Source organism: Triturus cristatus, chromosome 7, assembly GCF_964204655.1.
Source record: "Triturus cristatus chromosome 7, aTriCri1.1, whole genome shotgun sequence".
In the NCBI taxonomy this organism is placed as follows: domain Eukaryota; kingdom Metazoa; phylum Chordata; class Amphibia; order Caudata; family Salamandridae; genus Triturus; species Triturus cristatus.
Window position 1 is genome coordinate 1,868,238,578 of NC_140590.1, and position 25,042 is coordinate 1,868,263,619.

The 25,042-nt window shown below is 45.4% G+C and overlaps 1 protein-coding gene across 2 annotated transcripts; it reads right to left on the reverse strand.

Moving 5' to 3' along the window:
* Window positions 1-426: 426 nt before the first annotated feature.
* On the reverse strand, window positions 427-24,488 carry LOC146813542 (uncharacterized). Of its 2 annotated transcripts, none has more exons than XM_085620320.1 (2): window positions 24,362-24,488; window positions 427-4,739 (listed from the first exon to the last, which is right to left on the reverse strand). In XM_085620320.1, exon 2 carries the CDS (start codon window positions 4,310-4,312, stop codon window positions 2,990-2,992), a length of 1,323 nt encoding a protein of 440 aa, XP_085476446.1. In that variant the 5' UTR covers window positions 4,313-4,739; window positions 24,362-24,488; the 3' UTR covers window positions 427-2,989. The 2 variants fall into 2 exon arrangements, with proteins under 2 accessions (XP_085476446.1, XP_085476447.1); XM_085620321.1 differs by lacking the exon at window positions 24,362-24,488 and adding an exon at window positions 24,231-24,344.
* Between the last annotated feature and the right edge of the window lie 554 nt (window positions 24,489-25,042).

Here is a 25,042-nt window from a genome sequence, read left to right on the forward strand (position 1 = left end):
AGACAGGAAGCACAATAACAACAAGTCTTCACAAAGTCAACATATAGGCTCTTTGACATATTTGACACAAGAAGATGATTGACGGAGCGCTGAAACTTTAGACACTCACCCCCAGTCACAGATCTGGGTTGAATCCATCATCGTTCTTTACCTCACTTTCTTTCACATATCAGAACATGTAGTTTCCACACTCAGCAATATTCATTCTTTGACTTATTATTCCATTCTCCTTCTCAATACACCACACATGCAAAAGCACCCCCACTATCATGTATGTGTATTTGTAAGTGTTTTTTATATACCACAAAGCTAAGTCAAAGGCAGAAAGGTCATACCAATTGACTTTGCCAATGGTTATTGTAGAAGAAACTGACTAATGTATTGATTGGCCCACCTTTAATTATTATTAATTCAATCAAAATGATAATTTCAAAATATTTAATGCATAATTAATCAATTGCCTGGTACATCATCTTCATTTACAATACCAATAGCAAACACTTACTGCGACCCAATACACAGTTTTTATTAAATAAGTACACACTTGTGTTTTTTTAATAAATAGCATTACAAACCCTAGATACAAACTTCTTTTAAGTACCGTCATACGCTGAATGTGAGTCAGCAGCAAATCTATTTACAGTACGTATGTTATCTCAGGGCAACACACAAAATTATAACAAGTGTTATCTCACATTGGGGGGGATAAACAAATCAATAATAGAAATATGCAACTTCATATCTTACTCTTTTACCGTATGGCACAGACCTAGATCCCTCCAGGTCTAGCTGTATAAATAACAAAAAAACAAAAAAAAACAATCAAACCCTCGCACAGAGTGACCTGCAATAAGTCTGCCACAAATGACATCTCACCTATGACTTGTATAAACATTCGGAAAATAAATAACCTTTAACATGCAATCAAATCCTATGTCCTATAGGTCCACATTTTCTGCTATAAAGGGCTGTATTTACTTTACTGCAAACACAATATATCTGGGTACGTAAATAATACAGACGGAATCACCTTGTCTTAAACCACTCTCCATATTCAATAACACAATTATTTCATTACTGTCTTCGCTTCATAACAAGGAGATTTAAAAGGGCTATTTCACAATAGGTATATAACTTTTTCCAAATCCCTGTCCTGATAAGGAATGTCAAGCAGTCCCACTGTTCAATGAAACCTGCAACTACCAATGCTTCTTCAGAGGCATTTCAAGCCCTTCCACAAATAAAGTTTGATTTAAAAAATAAAATTAAACAAAACACTGATTCATGAAGCTGGGTAACCTCTGGCATTATTTTCACAGGAAGAATTAATAACACACATAGAAATTAAGCCCTCACAGAGAAAGACCCGGTGGGGCACTAGGATGGCCGAAACATGTTGATAGTCTAACAACACTATATGTAAGGGGGGTACGGATACTAAATAGCCAATACACCCCCAAGATACTGATTTTAACCCTGCCAGGAGAAGGGAAGAATAACGTTTTTGTGTTGAGAGGATCCTGATACCAGTGTGGTTAGAGGGTGTAAATGAATCCCCTCAATTATTTTTGAGAATTGTTTTTTTTTCCGCTTCATCAAATGACGTTGGTCTGCGTCTTGATGTAGATGTGGCCCTATGATGACGCATTACACTGTTTAGTGTGTGAGGGCAGTATTAAAAACCATTTGGTTTTTCCAAAACGGAAAAGAAGCGGCACACAGGGACAGATTGGTCCTATTGAATCCCCCCCCTTTCCCATTTTCTTTGTGTGTGTGTATAGGTTGAGTAGGGAGACTGAAGGTAAAGGAAGATAATCTCTTGCCCCCACCCTGAAAGGGAGATTTTGTGTTGGATTAATTAAACATTAGCCAGACTTGGGTTCTGTACTATCGCCTGTAGTTTCTCTTCTTTTCTGCTACAATTGTGTTATTGGATTCTGTGGGTGTGTACATCCAGTCAGTATTATGTTATTTATAGTTTATATAAGTTTTGTGTCCATAGTGTACAGGTCTGTAATTTCGATGTGAAGTAGAACAATTTTGGGAAGAAAAATATAATTTTTGTTCTTAGCCGAGTTGATGTATGTTCTCTATTTGACACAGACATTGGCGTATCACCCAGGACTGTTGTTTCCAACTTAAGACCATTTTAAGGTGTTCTATAATTTTGTTTTGTTTTTCGTGGCCCTTATATCAAACTTGAATTTAGATATATATTCTTTCACTTTGTGAGCCCAGCTATTCAGTATAACATTGCATAACAGGATTTTCATACTTTCGTATACAACAGTTCAAGTTCCTTTTCTGTCTTGCTTTATAATCTGATTTTTTTTTCAACCAGTGTCCCATAGATCTCCTTTGAACAGGTAGTTTTCCATAGTGTGCTCCTGGTCTTTGTTTGAGGTAAAGATTTCTTGATTAAATACCTCAATCTTTTTCAGGAATGTAGTTATCCTAGTTTTATTCAAATCCGCATCAAGCACTGCACATCGGCTCTCAGTCTATTCTGTGCTTCCATATGGGTTGTGGTTGTTTTTTTTCTTTACTCTGACATGCTTCTTTGATGTTAATATTTTATTTGTAATTAACTGGTCGGTTGAGTTTTGGAGACATTTTTATTTTAGTGATGTCCCCTGAATCCCTTCCAATGTGTTTAAGTGCCAGATTTATTCTCTGAATATGGTCCCAATTGTTAGTGTACTTTTAATTTCTGGTAACATCTGTAGTTGGCGGACCTCTATTTCGGTTTCTTTCTGTTCCAATACAGACTAGAAGTTTGTTCTTCAACACCACTTTGTCTTCTTTCAAGTGCTCACTGGTCCAATATATATGTGTCACACACCCATGGTTCTTTTTTCTGCAAAAGGACCTTTTTTTTTTTTTTAAACCTTTTAACAATTTCCTCTCTTGTAATAATTATGGACAGTGTAGGCTGGGTCGCAGTCCTTTGTTCTTCTGCTTATTTCTTGTTATCACCTGAATTCAGACGTCAGATTACTTTTCTATCTTGCTTTAATTTTTGAAAGTATGGCTTAGGCTTGGATGATTTGTTCTTCTTTGGATTGACTCTGTTACTTGAATGTGTTTTCAAATGTTTAGTAAGATGATCTTTGCGACCAAAGCTTTTTTCACATTCAGTACAATGATGAGGTTTCTCACCAGTATGTGTTCTTTCATGGCTATGAAGATTGCGCTTGTCACTGAAGGATTTTTCACATTCTACACAACCATATGGTTTCTCACCCGTATGTGTTCTCTGGTGGATAGCAAGATGTGCTTTCCAGCTGAATCTTTTCCGACATTCAGTGCATTCAAAAGGTTTCTCACCAGTATGTGTTCTCTTATGAACCAGGAGATCTAATTTATACCTTAAGCATTTCCCACACTCGGGACACTGATAAGGTCTTTCGCCCGTATGTATCCTTCCATGGATAATTAATTTGTCCCTTCTACTAAAATTTTTACCACATTCCACACAATGGTGAGGTTTCTCTCCGGTATGCATTCTCTCATGTTCATTCAGTCTTTTCTTTTCAATGAAACTTTGGCCACATTCACTGCACCGATACGGTCTCTCTCCTGTATGAATTCTCTCATGTTTATTAAGACTTGCCTTCTGGGCAAAGCTTTTCCCACATTCAGTGCATTGATATGGCTTTTCACCAGTATGTGTTCTCTGGTGTATGGTCAAAGAGTTCTTGTGACAGTACCTTTTCCCACATTCAATACAGTGGTAAGGTTTCTCACCTGTATGTGTTCTCTCATGCGTATTAAGATGCCCCTTTTCTCTGAACCGCTTTCCACATTCAGTGCAATGAAACGGTTTTTCACCAGTATGCGTTCTCTCATGGTAGATAAGTGATTTCTTATCACTAAAGCATTTTCCACACTCAGAACAGGTCAAAGGTTTTTCTCCTGTATGTGTTCTCTCGTGGATTCTCAGATTTCGCTTCAGACCGAAGCTTTTCCCACATTCCGTGCATTGAAAGGGGTCCTCGCCTGTATGTGTTCTTTGGTGGACTGTAAGACCCATCTTGTAACGGAAGCTTTCTCCACATTCGAAGCAATGATATGGTTTCTCACCTGTATGTGTCCTCTCATGCATAACAAGAACACTCTTTCGACTGAAGCTTTTCTCACATTCAGTGCATTGATAGGGCCTCTCGCCTGTATGTGTTCTCTGGTGGTCTGAAAGATGTATATTATGTCTAAATCGCTTCCCACAATCTGTGCATTGGTGAGGATTCTCATGGATCATAGGGATTTCCTTACAATGTGACCTCTTCCCACACTGATTTTTGACTGCCAGCATTCTTTATGGTTAGTAAGACATTCCTTCCCACCGACGTTTCTTATAAAAAGTGAGCTGCAATGGTTTGTCTATTTGCATTCTCTGAATTTCGACAGGATCCCTTCTGAATTAAATGTATTGCAAACAGTACAGTAATTTAGGAATGGTAGATTACAGATTTGATTTCTGTCTTTTGGAGGCATGATGTGTTCCTTTGATCGGTCATCGATTCTACCAATTCACTTTGGGGTTCAACTGGTATAACATGGAAGGTGCTGCAAATCAAACTTCTTTCACATTCAGTAGGGTTCACCCACTTGTAGCTCATAGTCAAATCTCTCTGAGATTTTGGGGACTCCGTTTCATCTGTGGCACTTTGCATTGCCTTAGTAGTTCGGGAAATTTAACAGACTCCTTTTAGCGGCATTTCTGCTCCTGCACCAATGACCTGATGGATTGAAAGGAGAGTCAGACTGTTAGCTTTAGCCTGTAAACAAAAAGTAAACAAACCAAACTATTTCTCTGTGCTAGTGTAGTGCAAGACTTAAGGTACTATTACCGAAGTACTATGGACACTGTTTCTCCCTTCCACCAGGTCTTACTTGTGGACCCCGAATCCAAACATTTACCAAAGCAAACTCAGTGTGATCAGTCAGTGGGATCTAAATCTTGTAGTGTTCACACTAATAAGACCAAAGAGCACTCTAGCAACATGTTTATATAATGCCAAATCCGTTATAATACTGCAATGACCTATAGTCCAAGAATTTGAACGAAACAAAACAGTGAAAATTGTTGGAACGCAAAACAAAAACACTTTTTAAATTCTGCATTGTTGAAATAATGACTAACATTTTGAGACAAGAAACAGAGTATGGTGGAAAAAGCTGAGAAAACCTTTGCGCTGCTATAAAGAGATGTACTTGATTCAAATATGACCAGTTTCATGCCTTCATTGAGAATATGAAGATATTCTTGGGAGCCCCTACATATTTAGAGGAGTAAAAAAAAAAACAAAAATCTGCTAATTAGGACAAACAGAACAGAAAACTAGTAATTTTGAACCTTTACATAGCTGGTGCGTCAAATGCGGTGTGCAGTATTAAATGAAGAAATGTTACCCAATGAAGGAAATCATATAAATCTACTATGTTATGTTATGTTAAGGGAACTTCTATAGCGCAACGATTAGCCGGAGGTGTCCTGGCGCTGATTATTATTCCTAAGTAAAGAGACGGTGAACTGCTATTACAGGTTAAAAAGCCAGGTCTTCAGACTCTTCCTAAAAATCAGAAGGTCTGGGCTTTTTCTTAGCTGGAACGGAAGGGCATTCCAGGCTTTTGTGGCCCGCACAACAAAACTTCTTCCGCCCCAGGAGGTTTTTCTTATAAGTGGTACAATAACCAACTTGGCTTCCATAGAGCGCAGCGTCCTTTTAGGCCAGTACCATCGAATGTTTTGTTTCAGAAACTCAGGGCCTGTGCCCTGAAGGGCCTTGAACACAATACTCAAGGCCTTGGAACACACCAGTTTCCTAACTGGCAACCAGTAAAGTTTACTGATTTCCTTGGAGATGGATGTATATTTGGATGTGCCGGACAACAGCCTTGCTGCTGAATTTTGCATTTGGAGTCTATTCATAAAGCGTTCCTGTAGGCTCACATAGAGGCCATTACAATAATCGATCTTAGACAGGACAAGCACTGTGACCACTGTTCGTGGACTGTCAGGCGGTAAAAAGGGGAGAATTTTTTTGATCATCCTAAGTACATGGAAGGTGGCAGATGAAATTGAGTTGATCTGATCTCCAAAATTGAGCTTGTCATCTATCATGATGCCTAAGTTTTTTACCTTCCTTGACGGTGTGGGAAGAGTGTCAAGTGTTATTGGCCACAAATTCGGGGTCCAAAAATTAGCATCATTCCCAAAAAGGATAACCTCCGTCTTGCCTGAATTTAATTTAAGGCAATTTTGTGTCATCCACCTCTCCACAGCTTCTATGCAATCGTGGAACTAATTATCTCGTTCAGTATCCTGGCCTGGCCGCAGTGACACCACAATCTGTGTGTCATCAGCGTAAGATGTCAATTTAAAACCAAAGGAGCTGATCAATGGAGCAAGTGATGAAACAAACATTGAAAAGTAGGGGGCCAAGCGAAGACCCCGGAGGCACTCCGCAAGGCAGGGTAAAAGGCTTGGAGTGAAAATTATCCAATGCAACTATTTGTGAACGCTCCGATAGGAATGACTTTAGGAGCATCCGAGCTTTACCTCGAACCCCGCAAGCCAACAAACGGTCCATCAGTAAGCCATGATGGACCGTATCAAAGGCTGCCGATAGGTCAAGCAAGATCAGGGCAGCCTTACCTCCCCTATCTAAAGCTTCCCTGATCTCTTCTGTCGATTTTATTAATGCTGACTCAGTGCTGTGACCCTCTCTAAAACCGTATTGCATGGGGTCCAACACTTGGTTGTCCCGTAGAAGACACCGAGTTGCATATTCATTTCCTTCTCAATGATCTTCGCTGGTAGTGGGAGGCGAGAGATCGGTCGAAAATTGTTTGGGTCCTTGGGATCGAGGCTAGGCTTCTTTAGCAAGGGTAGAACTGAAGCGAATTTCCACAATTTAGGGAAATGCCAAAAAGGGAAGTAAGTGCCTGCGCTACAGGAGTCGGGGCGAGTTTCGTCACCGAAACCGGGCAGGTTTCGAAGGGCGAGCCTGATCTCGCTGCCATGAGAAGTTTCTTAGTATCCATTAGAGATATATCGGTAAATTTATTAAAGACATTGGGAGGGTCTCTAGAAGGCTCAACTCCTTCCTGCAGAACTGCCGAATCTGTGGCCCTTAAAAGATTAAATGCCGAAAAAATGACCTCCACCTTATTCAGGAAGAACCTCGCGATGTCCTCGCATAGTTCCTGACTAGATTCAATTTTTACTGGATGTGGGGAGACCAGATTAGAAACAGTTTTAAAAATTTCTTTTGCCGAGTTTCTTGCTAAATTGATTTGATTTGCAAAGAAACTTTTCTTAGCATTGAAAATTAAAACCTTATATGATGCAAGACTGTTTGTATCTCTTTCTATCTGACTCCTCATATTTTATTCTCCAGTTCCGCTCAAGGGATTTACATACGAGTTTCTGATTTCTCAGCTCCTCCGTATACCAGGGGGCTGTTGGGTGAGATCTTTTTGGGAATCGGAGTTTTATAGGGGCTAGTTTATTACAAGCTGATCCCAACCAGTTAGTATAAGAAGTTGTTGCCTCATCTATTCCTGTGGGAAGCGGACCCAAAGTTGCTATAAGTGCCGCCTCTAGTTCTTTGCCCTCAATTCTGTTCCATGACCTACTCTCAATTTGTCTCTTAGTGCCCCCCTTGCTGGCGCCGTGACCTGGACAGGTCAGTTTAAAAAGTACGGCTGAATGATCAGTCCATGAAAGGGGAAGCACGCCCATACATGTCAACTGAGGGCGATTAGAAAAGATACCATCCAAAGTGTGGCCTGCTGTGTGCGTAGGTCCTGTCACCTTGAGATTGAGATCTCCACTCTTCATTGTGTCAATAAGAGCCAGTGTATCGGGATCCAAGAGTGCCTCCAGATGGTAGTTAAAAATCACCCAGGATCATGAAGGAGTCAGAGCATAGACCTACTTCCAACAGATTCCCAATGGACTCAAGGAAGCTGTTCTGGGCCCGGGGGTTCTGTACAGTAGGATGCCCTTAAAAGTATGGCGATCAGACAAAGAGAGGCTAAAGGAAAGCGCCTCACAGGCGGAGTTCGAAGCAATGAAAAAACCCGCCCTCAGTGAGTTGTGATAAATTCTGGCTACACCCCCACCTTTCCTGACAGGTCTGTTTAAGGTGTGGCAGAGAAACCCTGGAGGTGTTGCTTTGACAATATCAGGCCCTGAGGCTTCGTCAATCCAGGTTTCAGTAATAAACGCCATTTTAATATCTCTTTCCTCAATTAAGTCCGCGCATTCTATACTGAGCTTAACTAAAGATCTGGCGTTCAGCAAAATACATTTAAATGCTGTATTCTCCGGTACCATATCCATTTGCTTCTTTGTTGCTATGGGGTTAGCATTTTGGTACAGAATTCTGGGTAATGTGCAACCACAGTTCGTGCAAGTGATCAAGGAAGCGGGAGGACATGATTCCCACGTCAGACACAAACACCCAGGAGATTTATAAATTGGTCTCTCATTTAATAACTGTGCTCTAGTGTAACTTAGAGCGGGGGCCACTCCTGATTTAAAAAAATACAGGGGGACAGGCGCTGAGCGCGATCCGAGCGCGGACGGGCGCAGACGGGCTTGCCTGCGGCGAGCCCGCTGCACGCATCTGCTGCGCGGTCGTATGAGCAAGCGCATTTGTAGGTAGACAGGGCGAGGAGCTGGCCTGCTAACCTAGTGTTCCCCCAAGACGGCGGCTCCGCTTAATCCCACAGGGCCAGTACGAGCCCAACGTGAACAATTAAGCGTGAGGGCAGACCGCGAAGTTCAGCGGAGATCCCTCAGAGCCCAGGTGAGTTTTTAAGAGTCCCACAAAACAAGATTCCCCAGATTAAAACAGCACAATTTCTATAGGTAACTGGAATAAGAACAAGTTAAAAAACACCTAAAATCAGGACCATCCTGGCAGTCCTAAAAACAATGATTTGTGCAAATTAGCAAATGGTGCAGATTCACGCTATAGCAGTCTCCTGGCTCAGGCCTCAGGCTATCCCTGTTAAGTATTTGCAAACATATGTTTATGTGAACAGATCAAAGTAAGGGTAGGTACTCACTTGTTTTGTATCCCAACTCTCAATAATGAGAAAATAAGCTGAATTTAGGACTACTCAATAGCTCTTTAACAGTTCTTTTTATTGAGTTTTATCTAACATTTACCCAAATTCAAATGCGTACAGGGAATAAAACAATTCATCTGCAGTAACTGAAGCCGATGCAACATTGATTAAACAGATTACTAACAACTGAGTTGGCGTTAATCATTTCTTTAGTATGCCCTTCAAGTTAGCAGAAGTCTTAAACATACCGGGTGACATGTACAGAGGCTTTTTGTGGTCGCGAATGGGCCAATTCGCAGAATCGTCTGTTCGCAAGTGCAAAAAGACTTTTTCAAATTTGCAAAGCCCCATTTGTGATTCGGTATTAGAAAGGTGAGTGTTTAGGGAGACACTGTGGCACGGATATCCTTGATGGATAAAATTGGGCTTTGAATTTAGCAGCTTCACGAAGTCTACATTATCGTCTCTGGGAAGGCCACCTAAGACCCTCTGCATTGCTTCTCACAGACCAGGTGTCCAGGCATCCCCTATAAGTCAGGACAGTTTCAGGTTTTCACCATCTGCCCTGGCAAAGTTCAATACAATTAGCACGTGACCCAAAGTTCCAAGTGAACACAGAGGGAGGGAAGTTATGTGTGCCAGTCAATAATTACTTAGCAGCCCCTAGCACAAAACAAATTAGTTAACACAGGTGATATTGTGTGTAAATGTTGCATTTAATAGCCTAATTACAGGAATGACAAGTCCCGGACAGCAGTGAAGATTGCTATCTTCATGGTCATGGAAGATGTACCACAGATCTATCCACTACCTTTGCCTTTTATTTTTCCCTGTGAAGAAGTACGGACCACGATGCTGACACCGAGCTTGGCTTCATCGTTCCAGACACAATTACTAAATCAATTGGGGAATCAGATATCAGGAAAACAGGTGTTTGCTCTTGTGGTCCATACTTCGACAACTATGGGCTGCAGACATCATCGTAGCTGGGATTAGGACGAGTAGCACCATCTTTAGGTAAATCTGACCTGATGTAAGAGGCATCAGCAATCTTTCTGAAGCTCTGTGCTGCAAGACCTTGAAAACCAAAGTGGTTTGAGAAATAGCAAATGATTTATTGAATTTACTGGCCACAATTACTAGAAGATCTAGATATAATATTGCTTATAGTTGATCTTATAATTGATGACGTGGGAGAATACAACCTACTTGATGACTCATACGGTGTGTGCCTTATATGGACATGGAGCCTTGCTGTCATGGTTACCACTGTCCTCTCTCTAGTAAAGCACCGGTCTATTGCGCGTCTGAGGAGTCTGGGTGCATCTCTTCTTGAATGTTTCTTGTGGAGTAGAAAAGGATATCTTTATCTGGAGTGAACTCCTAGCGCTGTGTATTAGCCACTTGTCCTTTTTGGGACGTCTCTTCTTGGGAGGAACGAGCCAGAGAGGTCTTTTCTCTATCCCCAATGGGTGCAGTGCAAGGACCAGTTCAATGTTGAAATCCTCATGGTCAAAGGTTTTGTTGTCATGTCCTGCTCAATGGCGATCCTCCCAGTGGCATGGGCCTTGAAGGCAAATACCGCAATATCTAACAGAGAGGGCCTGTTTCTTTGATGATAAAGGTCGTGTTGGAAATTGCTTGGAAAGTGACCTTGTAGGTGAACACTTTTTGACTTCGGCCCCTTTGTCAGGCCCGTCACGTAGCATGGGAGTGATGACCAAACCCTTCAAAGCCAGTCTCAGAAAGTGCTGAGGCGGAGGCCCTAGCGCGCCTCGCGAGTGAGAACAAGCAACAGACCCAAGAGACATGTCTCAATGTCCTTTCCCTCCGATGGTAATCCCTTCTCTGAACTTCTGGTTATTTTTGGTATATAGTTCTGTGTTTACTTCCTAATGTGTAGCTCCACTTTGCATTGTTCTCATTTTTGCCTGGCCGACTTTGTATCAAAACGCCTTGATCCCTTTATATTGATTGCATGATTAAAAATATAATCGTTTTGGAGCATCTTTGAGGTATCAGAGTACTGCTCAAGACGGTGGTTATTCCAAGAGGGCAGGGAGTATAGAGAACGTTGCAAACACGAGGAGACGATAGACGGAGCGCTGAAACTTTTCAGTCACTCACTCCCAGTTACAGATCTGGTTGAAATCCATCATTCTGTAGCTCACTTCGCTACCCCAGTTTGGACCCAGCCATATGAAAATCATCGTCTTGACCCTGTGCCTCATGGGAACAGTCCAGCCTGAACTGCCAAGCCAGGTCCTTTCTCTGGACTGGAATCAAGCATCCTGGGACCGGTTTCGGGGTAACACCCCTCATCTGCAAGGCAAACTTGATGTATAGAGAATGTCTGTACAGTTTACTTCTCATGTTTACATGTAATGTCGGAATCTCAATGCCTCCTATTGAGACATTTAAATTGTACACAAAAAACAATACGTTTGTAATGGAAAATGCTTTTCTGTGTGACTTTAAAAAAATAATAAGTGTTTATATGTCGCCTTTTTTTGTTTTTTTTTGTTTTTACACATTGCATTACACAAAGTACTTTACTCTGGGAATTACCTGGGACACTATCACAGTTTTCCTCTACTTCTGTGTAAAGCAGAATCATTATTTATTGGTGAATAGGATTTTCAATACGATCTGGGGAATGTTTTCTCCCTCAAGAAACTTTTGCATCTTGCACATCGTTGTGATCCCTTTTGTATAATGTGTGTTAAAATCAAAAGATAGTAAAATAAAACACACAGACTATGCCATGTAATGCTGCTTAAGATGTCTTTTTTCTACATGTTAGTGGTGGAGCGTGATAATTTAAGATGATCAGACTTGATCAAATCTTGTCCAATAGGTGTGATACTAATACCTACTTAAGAAACATTACTGAGTGTCTCATGAATACGTGAAAGTTAAAACTGCATCGTAAAAGCATGCAGAAGTGTGTAAAATTTGCATCCTAATAGTATGCAGAAGAGTCACAAACTGGTTTGAAATTAAATTCATTCATGACAGAGAAAAACCTACTAATGTACTAAGAAAAGTAATAATACAAATCGTAGTTTAGCAAAATAGGATTATGAAAAATGTTTAAGTAAATTCAGTTCTGCCTATAGTTTATTTGACATACAAATCTAAGAAGAAAGTGTTTGCTTCTATTTTAATGAATCGTAATCAGACTATGCTCATAAATTTCATGAAATGATGTTTCATATATGCACCTTTATTTCTTTAAACGTATTTAATATTAACGTGTCTGTTCATTAGAAAATGATGATTTAGTAGTTTTCCATGTAGGCCTTGAATTTCAAAAAGTATATATATATTTTTTTTCCTTCCGATGCACTAGAAATGCTAACTTGATTGCATTGTAGCAATTATCGTTGAAGTTTCTTTCTTACAGTTTGATTAATGGACATTTTCTCTGTAACTAAAATCTGTATCAACCTTGTTGCAAGCACAGAGGTGAGCGTGCTAAGCGGACATGATAAGTTGCAAATGTATTTCCTATTTCCAAAAGGAAATTATATTGTACATTCTTAGAAAACAGCGACAATTTAACAAAGGCATTACGTTTGTGTCCCGGGCGATTTGGGTTAGAAAACGATCACACCACGGAGGCACCACAAAATTTGACCAATGGAAATCATGCAAACTCCGAAAAAGTATGTGCAGACGTACAAAGGTATATTTACCCCGTGGGAAAAGGACGAGTGCTGCTTCTCCTGGCCATTTTCCTTGCATATCCTGAACCTGACATGCTGTCAGTTTGAACTCAACCTTTCCGTGAACTGAACTCTCCTGATAACTTCTGCACTTTCCCGGCTGCTGAAGTCGAGACTCTGGATATTGTACGCTGTACTCTAGCATTCTATTGGGCTCATCTCAGGTCCTGATTCTGAAAATCTACAACTGATCTTTGGTTTGGATGATTCTGAATTGCATATTGTAATTTGCAATGTACTTTCTCTTTCCCTCACACATGATGTTATTTTGATGATGTATTTGCTCTAATCAGTGATATATTGTGATTTACCTGCACTACTAAAGAAATACTGCTATTAAATTATTCTAATGTATTATTTGTGCTTTGACCATTCATATCGAAGTTTAGATAAAGTTATTTGATGATTATTCCATGTGTTTGTGTTTCTTATTGATGATATTATTGATATTGTGAAAGTTTTGATATTAGCTTGGCACTTCTTTATTCCAGGTCCTAATGAAGGAGTGACTATCTGTCTCTAATGATCTATGTCCCTATTAGCTCTTACAAAGATCTATCGGAGGACCTAATGGTTGTGATTAATTGAAGAGTTTCTATGGGCCAAACTGTGTTATTGCGAATAGTCTGATGAAGATTTAGTTTATGATAATGGTAGGTAGCACATGTCTGGGCTCACCAAATAATTTACGCATGCTTCTGCTGCATCATTAGCATACCTGATACAAAATATGGTCCTCAATTGCCACATAATTCCAGGGGCCCTAGCTATACTGGATACCTACGCGAGGAGATAAAGCAGGTTTTATTGGTGGATCGTAGAGCACCTCTTTGTTAATGGCAGAAAAACGTACCTCAGACACTATCAATCAAACTGCCTCACAACACCCAGAGTTAAGGGGGGCGTGGCTTAGCTGAGGATCATGGGGGATGCGTGAGCTGTGAGCTCCGCACCAGCCCACTTTTTATCCTAAAAAATCATGCACCTGGGGCCGCTTTGAATTACCCTGTTGGTCCCCTGGAGGAATCGACCACTACGAGGAGAACCCGGACGGACCCTGAGCCGGGTTGGAACAGGTGATTGACCGCAGCAGCCGGCGGTGGCAAATGCGTAGCAGGGGCCACTAACATGGCGGCCCCAAGATAATCTGCGAGGCCAGGATGTCCCCACTGTGCATGGCGCAGTATCGCTTAGGGGCTGAGAACCATTCGGAGAAGCGGGGGCAGTGTGCTACAGCCAGATAAGTGAGACCCGCCGCTGTGGGGAAAAGTGGGACGACACTTGATCGAGCGGCGCTATGAGCGAACTGAGCAGTGGGTTTACGGTATCGAGGAACCGCCCACGAGGCAGAAATGCTGCCGGGACCTGAGGTGGGAAAGAAATAAGTTGGAGGCGGCGGCCACGTCTGGAGCCCCGGCCGGGGAAGGCAGGCCGATCGACTGAAGAGCGGCAAAGAAGCAGGAGCCTACCCCGCTGGTGGAGCCCCACCAACATGGTCCTGCGGGAGGCATCGGACGCCGGTGCGGCCCTCGTCTGGGACTAACTTGCAGCTGAGGTCCGACAGGGCAACAAGAGAACAGCTGGGTGGATCACCGCCGGCCGGCGACCGCGTAGCGGGCCTGCCGACTGCGGCCTCAAGGTGAACCTAACTGCTGCGGGGGCGGAGCGGGGGGCTCCCCAAATGCCCCAACAACTGACATCATGGAGAGTTGATCTTAATTGGTAAAGTGGCTGCCGCCTCTTGCCTTTGCGGGCCTCATTCGGGTGGAGCTCCGGTGCCTCCCCGGGAACTGGGCTGCGGGCGCGCTTCCAGTGCACACTTGACTCTCCCCCTGGGGGCCGAGAGCAGATGCCACCCTGGAGAACGGTCCGCACATGAGCTGGTGAGTGGCTGGCGGGGCGAGGCCTTGGCACGGGGGCGCTGTCTGGGGTCCCTGACTGCCTCTTGAAGCCGAGGTGGCGGATGTATTCCCTAAGGCTGCATGAATCAAGAATTGCGCCTGCCTCATCTAGGGCCTATGGCATGAACAGCCTAACTGGAATTCAACCGGAGGAGGGTCCCCCTGGCGGGGGCTAGACCCAGCAGGAGGAGGTGGGCCCGGGTTCCCGGAGACTCGGGGATTTCTCCGTGTAGACCAATGAGGTGGAAAGCATTGAGATAGCCATCGGTGGAGACGTCCCAAACGGATGGCTGGAAGTGCGGCCCTACTGAACCGGGGGAGCGTGGTACCATAGCTCGCTGCCATCACGAAGAGGACGAGAGTTGAAACGCACCTGGAAGCAGTCGGAGCCAGCCATAGGAGGAAATGAGAGGGAGCGGAGCAGGTCTCGGCCATCATGGGCAAACCCAGGGGCCGTGTGGCCAGTGCTGCCCAAGAACAAGATGATGATCCAGCAACCCAGTTGCGATCGCCCCTTGATGACCAGATGCAATTACAGTTCCAGAAGATACTGGAGGCGATCGCAGACACGAAAGCGACACTCCACCAAGACATCAGCACGGTAGCAGTGGGTCTTGGACTACTGCGGGACGAACATAAAAAGCGGTCAGAGAAGGTTAAAAAAAACACAAAAAAAAAAACCACGAAGCGGCCATCGCAGAAATAGCACCGGCACAAACTGAAGCGACGCAGCAGCTAAAGGCCTTGACGGGGAGAGGGAGTGTGCTTGAACGTAGGGCAGAGGATGCAGAAGGGTGCAATCGTCAGAACAATGTGCGAGTGGTGGGTCTACCTGAGGGGGCAGGAGGGAACGACATTGTGACATTCCTGGAAAACTGGTTTAGTACTGTTGTGGCCCCGGAGGGTCTCACGGCCTTTTATACCCTCGAGAGGGCATACAGAGTTCCGGCAAAGCCGCTGGCCCCAGGACGACCACCAAGGCCGATGGTGGCTCGCCTACTTCATTTTAGAGACTGGGACTTGCTCCTACAAAAAGTGAGAATGGGAGGGCCATTCACTGTGGATAATGCAAAGGTCACGTTGTTTCCTGACTACACGCTGGAGGTGCAGAGAAAACGGGCCTCCTATCTGGCAGTAAAAAAGGCGCTTAGAGATGAGGGCCTTCAGTACTCTCTGATGTTTCCAGCGAGACTGCGAATAATCCCGAATGGCACTACGCATTATACTAACTCCCCTAATGAAGCATGGGACTAGTTGGAATCCTCAGAAAGGAGGCACCGAGAGGTGGAAACCCGAGGGCACATAAGAAAGAAATTCGAACAGGCCGAGGGGCTCACGCAGGCGGCCCCATAACAGAACCCAGAAGAAGCCCAAAGACTCTCAGATGGCGGGGAAAGGGCGGAGGCACAGCAGGCAGTGGTGGCGTTGGTGCAAGATTGAGCTGTTGTGTCGACTGAAGAAGCTGGCACCACAGGGGACTCAGTGGATAATGACTCAGACACTTCGCCGGGTAGTGGGGATCGCATGCCAGAGGTGACGCCACAGACGGCAGATGGCTTAATTGATGGGAAGGGCTCCAGTTGAGGGCGAAAAGAGGGGATCTGTTTGATTACGGATTATGAGGAGATGCTATTAATGAGCCAGGAAGGCTTTTTTCTATGAGGGGGCTGATACACATGGAGAAGGGGGAGCCAGGCCAGCCGCATTCCCCTGCTCCTCTGTAGCCGACAGGGAAATTTGTGTGTTTTTGAGGTTTGGATGGGTACTAGTTCCAGAGCAGCTGTCCTGGGGAGGGGGAGTTGGGGATGTTCTTTAATATTGGGGAGTGTTTGGGCCAGGCATGTCGCTAGAGTCGCTTTCAGAATTGTTTATTTGACACGGTTGGGATGGGCTCCACCAATAACCTGAAGTGTTTATCACAGAATGTGCGGGGTATGCACTGTTTGTGGTGCCATCAAAAGTTACATGCCTACTTGATACGGAGGGGAGTACACATTGCATGCTTACAGTAAACACTTACAGGCACGGGAGGGAGTAGCATTGAAGCGAAGATGGCGTGATCAATTGTTCTATACTACCTATTCTGATTTTGCTCGTGGGGTGTTAATTTGGGTTAGGGCGGGGGTGCCCTTCCAATGCAGGGAAAAAACCTATAGACCCAGAAGGTCGGTATGTAGTGGTCCTTGGGAAACTGGATGGACGTGACATTGCTCTAGGGAGCATTTACGCTCCCAATACGGAGCAGCCGGCCTTTCTCTCGCAGTTATCTGGGAAACTGGCTCCTTATTTCACAGGTTCCGTGTTGCTAGGAGGGGATTTTAACAGCATTTCAGACATACTATTGGATCGATCGCACCCCCCGCTTCCAAATGCTCCCACACATAAGATTGCAGAGGCTAGACGTAATTGGCAACAACAATGGGGATTGGTGGACATTTGGAGGGCTCAACACCCAGAGGAGCGCGATTATTCATTCTTTTCTGCTTTGCATGACCTTCACGTGCGACTAGATGCATTGTTGTGTACTCCGGATGTGCATGCAGAAGTGCAGGGGAGAGAGTATCTTGCTAGGACACTCTCAGACCATAACCCTGTCTTGATCTGGATGCAATGGACATAAACTCAGGCCCCAATCCCGACATGGCACCTGCGCCCGGAGGCGTTAGAAGACCAGGTATTCCACAAAGCAGTGGGCGAATCTATCACGCAATATTTTGGGGACAATGAAGGGACCGCCTCCAAGCTCTTGGTGGAATGAGATGCCGTTAAGGCAGTGATACGGGCCGAAGCATCGCTGAAACGGAAGGAGTGCGTAGAGTGTTGTTGGCAGAAGTGGCAGAGGCAGAACAGAGGCTGCTGGATGTAGAAAAAGACCGGCCTGACAAACAGTCAGAACTACTGGATGCAAGGGAGTTAGTGGCAGGACAAGTGGAGCGTTTGCGCTGCTTTGACTATAAGGCCTATCTTACCCGTACCCATGTAGAGGGGGACAAGTCGGGGGCTCTTCTGGCCTGGTTAGCTAGCCCGTCGCAGAGAGGGACGCCAATATTGAAGATCCGAGATGACCAGGGAGATGCCCGTTTTACTCAGGAGGGTATTAATGAGCTGTTCTATGATTTTTACAGGGAATTATACAAGAGCAAGATGACTAGAACGGGAAATGACCTAGTGGAGTTCATGCGCGAGCTCCAATTTCCGCGATTAGAGGACGAGCAGGCGGAGGCACTGGGCGCAGATATTGAATTGCAAGAGGTGCGTACGGCTATTAAACATATGGCACGGAATAAGACGCTGGGAATGGACGGCCTCCCGATTGAATTCTATTTAACCTACTCTGAACACTTAGCTCCGCAATTAGTAAAATTATATAACGAGGTGAGACGCCTGGGCCACCTCCCGGCCTCCACGAGGGAGGCGGTTATCATCCCTCTTCTTAAGCCTAGTAAATCAGCGTGAGACAGGGCAGCATATCGCCCGCTCTCCATGCTTAACACGGACTATAAGATATTAAGCCGCATATTGGCTACTCGGTTATTACCACACACGCCGACCCTAATTCATCGGGACCAAGCCAGCTTTATTCCTGCCCGAAACACGGCCTTAAATATTTGCCGCTTATTGCAGGTGCTCGAAGCGGATTCTTATGCGGAAGACACTGCTACTGTATTTGTCGTTGATATAGAAAAGGCATTTGATAGTTTGGAATGGCCGTATCTGTTTCATGCTATGGCCAGCTTCGGGTTGGGAGACACATTTATAGCATGGACGGCGTTACTTTATCAGTCCTCCACGGCGCGAGTCAGAACGGGTGGGATGATATCTGAGGCTTGTGAAGTGAGACGGGGCACGAGGCAAGGATGCCCATTGTCCCCGCTCCTATTCGCACTGGCTATAGAACCCTTGGCGATGAAGGCTAGGACTGGGAGGTCCTACCAGGGCCTACAAGTAAGGGAACAGACCCACCATATAACCTTGTAGGCGGACGATTTACTTATGTTTTTAGTGGACAAGGGTCAGGCGTTATTGGGAGCAAAGGCGCAGTTGCATAGCTTGGGAGAGGTGTCTGGCCTCAGAGTTCATTGGGCAAAATCCTGCTTATTTCCAACCGACGGCGATAGGGGTGGCCCGCAAAGTGTGGCAGGAGTGAGGTGGGAGAATAGATGCCACCCGTACTTGGGGGTCTAGTTTTATCATACACGACCGGATTTGTTAGATGGTAATGTGATTAGAGCGCTGAGAGAGCTGGTGGGCAGCTTTGAGTTCTGGGGCACGCTGCCATTATCGGTGGCGGGGTGAGTGGCCTTACTTAAAATGGTGGCTCTCCCTCGGTTGCTTTATTACTTTGTGACACTGCCGATTTGGATACCGGCGCGGGTTTTTAAGTAACTCACATACATGATCACGGGCTTTTTCTGGGGCACTGGGAGGCGTCGGGTAGCCCTATCTACATTACAGCGTCCACAGTCAGAGGGTGAATGGGCGGTCCTGGATTTCGAAACTTATTATTTAGCTGCGCAGATGCAGTGGTTGACACAGACAATGGCGTTGAGGTTTCGAGGCCCGGAGCAAGAAAGAGGGGGAGCCCCAGAGTTGGGGTTGCTCTCACAAATCCTATTGGACCTTCCTGTCCGGAAAGTTGACCTATCTGAGGACCTTAAGACAGCGAGGCGATGTTGGAGGAGGAGTGTTAGACGAGCGGGCATGAGATTGCCATATGCTCCTGATATACCGCTTACCATGTGCGAGGCACTTCCCCATGGGGGCTCCTGGCGCAATTTGAGCAAATGGGATGAGAGAGGGCTAACAACTATTGGGGACCTATATGAGGACTGGACTATGCAGCCCTTCCACATATTGCAGGAGCGCTTTGACTTGCGAGGAGGGGACTTTTTGCTGCATGCGGCTCTTATGGCAGCCATACAGGCACACTGGAAGGAGGGCCAGACTGAACCTAGAACTTCCTTGGGTTGCCAGTATAGGGCTTACCTCACCCCGGCAAAAATCAAAGCATATTTTAACACAGAAACGGATGAGTGTCCGCGCTGTAGACGGGAGGGAGCGCATTTCCCACATATGATATGGGGATGCCCGTTTTTAGTGAATAATTGGACGGAGGTGGTTGACCTGCTGAATGTAGTGACGGATAGAGGTTTGGATCTGGCCTTGGGGACATGCGTCCTACACTGGTTTCCTTATACGGCTAAAACCAAGGTCACTAGTAAGTTCATAGACATGGGGTTATTGTTGGCAAAAAGGGAAATCACGATGCACTGGAAAGCGAGAGTGGCCCCTAACATAGTTAGATGGAAGAAAGAATTCATTAAATGGGCGGAATGCAATGGGATACTGCGGTTGCAAATGGCAAAGAGATCGGGGAACGGGCGGGCACTGGAGGCGGCCAGGGCATGGAAGCACTTGGTAGGACTGCTGAAAGATCCAGATAGCGATAATGAAGATGATACAGCACCGCTCACACAGGAACCAGAGCAACACCCCGCAAACCCACAACAGTAAAGACGGGGATGCACTTGCAGCGCATAGGATAGGCGATAAGGGAGCGGAGCAACGCACATGTTCACATTCCCAGACCACGGGACTAATTTCATTCATGAGTTGATGAAGGTTATTGTTGGAAGATATAATATTAGTAGCGACATGCCTGGGGGGTGGGGAGGAGGGTAGCTGGGAACTTTGGTACATTAGATTAGACTGATTATGTTTTATAGTGGGTTTATAACGTGTAGACATAGCCTAATGAGAACGGTTGTATTCTTGGAATGGGTCAATCACAATCTTTTGTGTCTTCCATATTTTTTAACTGTCCTTTAAGAGATATCATATGGAAGTGGGTGTGGGGGCTCACTATAGATTAAGGGACTGTATGCTTATTAAGGCACTTGAGATTCATGCTGCCAAGAACTGACGACATTTTGAGCCTAAGTGATGTAAAGTGAAAAATCAATAAAGTTTGTTTAAAAAATAAAAAAAACACACAGAGTTAAAATAACCATAATATACACCAAGTATGGAATGAACACACTGAATCCATAAATGGTGAAAAAGAAAAAACAGGAAATCTATAATTAAGCACACATCCATCCACTCCAAAAACAGCAACCAGGATCAGAACAAACTGTTAAGATCCATCTAAAAACTTGATCTTCTGGCTCTCAGAGAAGACCTGTAACCATCGGAGCCTCGGATACTTTGCTATGAACCTAGGCACAGATGCATTATCCGATCCTTCTATGCTGTTCTTAAATACAGTTTTAGAACGGGACTTGAGCAGTTTAAAAACACATGAGAGGAAAATAATGTGTGGCTTGTATTTCACAATCGATAACTTATCACCACCACGAAACCAGGAGCACTGGACTTGCCATGCTACTTCTCCCCGCTCCTATGGAGGGGAGTAGCTTTAGATGCCCAGAGTAGTGTTTCAGAAAAGAGTTTGACTAAAATGGCAATTTGCTATTTATATTTATTTAATTCTGGTTTCACTCTAATCCTCAAAGTACTCAAGGTCGACAGGTAGGTGACGTTTTATACAAAATTAGTATAAATTAACTATTACTACAGAGGTTTTACAAAATAGATAGATTTTTTTGTTGATTTTCTAAAGGGCCAGCTTCTTAGTATTTCAGTTCCTAAATAGGAAACGTGGCCCCTTGACACTCTACTCTTCGGTGAGCGGCATCTGCATGTAGGCGCTACCACCAGCTATTTCCCTGTACATCTAAATTGCTATAAAACACTTAGGAACGGCGGCAGCCAGAGATTAGGGCACTACGGTTGGCACTAAAACTGGTCCAATAGCACACAGTTGGAAATGTGACTGACTACCGCTATGACGAGGTCCCTGCCTGGAGGGATCACCCTTCTGTTGGGGACCCTGTTGTTCAAATAGGTATCGATAAAAGGAACAAAGAATTACAAAACGGTGTAAGGCATGGTCTCAGACACCACCCTGGGTGTCATACTTCATCAATGGCCATAAAGGCATGTGGTCCCCTGTCTTTGCAAGGTGTGTAGGGGAATCCAGTTTGAGATACAAATCTTAGTTGCCTTCCCCGGGATATTACCCTTTTAATGTTGGGTGGTAGGAAGATCAATAAAACCATAGGTGATGCATCAGAATGGTAAGTACTTACCCATCTTGTGGGTCAACAAGTTTCAGCCTTAAGGTTGGCCCCGGAATGGGGTCCCTCGCTTTCAGCAGGATCAGGATCCCATTTTTCCTACTGTTAGTTACTGTCACCATTCATTCATATTCCGGCATCCATACATTGTATACCCAAAGATGTGTTCCTAGACGTCCCTCGTTAATACGCAAGGGGGCCCAATGGAGGAGTACAACCAGGGGAGCCTAGCAGTCCCACTTTCATCAGCCGTGTCACCCTGCTGCTGCACACAGATCACCGCCTGTCTCCTCCAGACTGGAACTGGCTCATCTATCCCGAGATGACCAGTCTCCCTCCCGAGCACGCGAATCTTGCAGTAGAGCAGGTTTTACTCTGTCGCTGATGGATTGCGGAGTTCTACAGACATTGCAATGTATCCATTCTCACTTTACTAATAACATTCTAAAGTGCATTTCGTTCATTCATCTTTGTGCATAGTAACAGAATTTCTCCCTTCATAACAATCAAGATAAAGGCCAGAAGACTACGACGGCTGGGGGCCCCAGAAAAGAGTCACCTGGGGCAAGGCGGATGGTTGGCAAGGTTTCCAGGTGCCCCATGTGCAGGAGCAGCTCTCGCAGTGCGAGAAGCAGAAACATAAAATGGTAATAACTTTCCCCTATTACCATTTTAGGTTTGGTTGCAGGCAGATGGGCGGGCTGATATGAGAGCAGGGGAGGGTAGGAGTGGTGTGCCTGCCCACTCTAGAGTACGCAAAGACTGTTTGGTCCGCCCCCTGGGGCCCCCCAAACCGGTCATGCGTTGTCTGCCTTTTCTCCATGTAGGCTGCATGCATGCAGCCTACATGGAGAAAATGCCTCCCCATTAGCCCATGGCTGGTCGGTGTCCCGACCAATCACAACGCTGCTTGAGCAGCGTTGTGATTGGCTTAGGGGAGGGAGGGAGCCTGCTACTGCTTCCTGTTCCTGGAGATCAGAGAAGACGCAGGACCCAGCCAGGTAAGTTTAATTATCTATCTATCGATATATATATATTTTATTCAATTAACCCACCCCCTTCCCGCAAGATCCTGCGCCCCCCCACCCACAAGTTGTGCCGGCCGCGACTGCCCATGTGACCACGGCTATCATTGTTCCTCTCCTGGGCTTCTAACAACATGTGAAGTATGGGAGTTGTAGGCCTCCCTACAATCCCACTAACATCTCAAAGCAAGGATTTGTAAAAGGAACGGGGTAGGACTGAAACACGACGACCTTGGTAACCATGAGCACCTGCAGCCCCTCCAGGAAGCCGCACCTTCACGGTAACAGAAGGTTTCAACGAAAAGATCAACATTATGGACTTGAAAAATCACATGGTTCATTGCCATGAACACTTTCATGTAAAGCAATTTAGAGTGAACATAGATCCTGCCGGTGTCGGGGGAGATGGGGTGGGGGAGCTTTGTGCTCTGATCTGTGTGTCTTGCACACAGGACGGCAACAACCTCTGTAAATGTTACTCTGGGAGACAAACAACAGGAGAGACAGTCTGTCTGCGTAGGATCCAGTCTGGGAGCTTACCACTCCATGCTTGTATGTGTCACAAACAGGCCTCCCTCCACAGGCACTGACCATTCACCCACAGCCCTGCAGCAGGCAGTGCCGCGTCAGAGGAGTGGTCCTGCACTGCCTTGTGGATACGCAGCTAGGAGTGCTTCACAAGCAGCTGCCTGGGGTCTCCGACCTGCCTGCCCTGGGCGAAAGCTGCACCTATAATGCATGGGATCTCTGGCTCTCAGCTCTGGGGTGGGGCAAGTAATGGAGCTTTGGAATAACCCTATCCAGGCCCTTCTCCCTCTTCCCCTGGCCTGACTGACCAGAGGAACACCCTCTGACCAAAGTCCTAGAATCATACTGTGACATTAGCCAGTAACCAGATGGGACAGCCGGAAACACAGGTGAGATGTGCATTCTCTTTCAAAGGTCTCTGTGGCTGTGGGACATTAAAAGAACCCGGGACTCAGTGTTCTTGAAGAAGAGGAGTGTAATGGCACCTGAAAGAAGTTTAAAAGTATTTTTAATGCCTCAATAAAGAGGGAGTGGAGGCTCCCTAAGGAGGGTTAGAAGAGCATGGATTGAGGGAGTTCTGAAGAAATCAAAAGTGCAGGGATGGGTGCTGGTGAAACCTAGAGAGTGACGCCTCATGACGTTAAAGTAGAAAAAAACGTTGCATATTCCAAAATGGAGCGAGTTGTACAGTAACACAGAGGGAGGGCGTGCTGCACAAGGGGGTGACTGCACTGAGTCCCAGGTCTCCTGTGCCTACCAAAAATGATTGTATCCTTGTGAAATGTGCTCATGTAAAGCGCCCCAATAACTTTGAAAAAAACCTACCGCTTTGCCATTTCAAAGTCCCCAGCAAAGACTTGTGTTTGGAGAGGGACATTGTGAGCCCTTCATTTCACAACATCTGGCGACGAGAAACAGCAGGGTATAAACTGCGCAGAGCAGTGAAAGCCACGTACCGTGCAGGAAAGCGCTCCTGTTTTTCGCGGGCTTCATTGACCGGGTTGGAGACCTCTAGGCGCTTGGGGGGGTAGACATGGGAAGTGAAATAGCAGGTACTGGAGGGTGGGCGGGGCCTGAGTGAACGGACTGCGCATGCTCACTCCCGTGACACGTTCTGTTGTGTACCAGTGACCACGTATAGCGCATGCGCATGTTCTGCCTCTCAGCCAGAGCACTGTCTGACATGCGCAGACATTAGTTCTTTGGTCAAGGCGAGGTAAGGCGCATGCGTACCTTCAAGGGTTCGAGACACTGCCCTATGTCACTTGCGCAGGCTGTACTTCTGACGACGAAGGCCAGTGCTACGCATGCGCTTCTGCTTGCGCCGAGACATGCGCAGACATGCGCAGACGGCGCATAGGACGGCCCAGCCGTGGCATGGCTCCTCGGGTCTGCCTGCGTGTGTGGATGTAAAGATGTCACGCCAGGCAAAAGTGGTGATTAGAAGTATTTATTCTATAAGCCAACACGGGATCCAGGGTGAACGCCCTGGATGAAGAACAGCGTGTGGAATGCAGGGTGATCAGCTGTCAACTGTCAACGGCAGCTGACGGCTGATGACCTAACTGTAAGTACGGGTGCCCAGAAGTGTCACCCAAGTGCACACACAATACGGTGTCCGCGCAGGGACACAATAT

What these genes read in the sequence shown, in the direction of transcription:
- LOC146813542 (XM_085620320.1), bottom strand. Translation starts at nt 4,312, where the DNA reads ATGCTGGCAGTCAAAAATCAGTGTGGGAAGAGGTCACATTGTAAGGAA.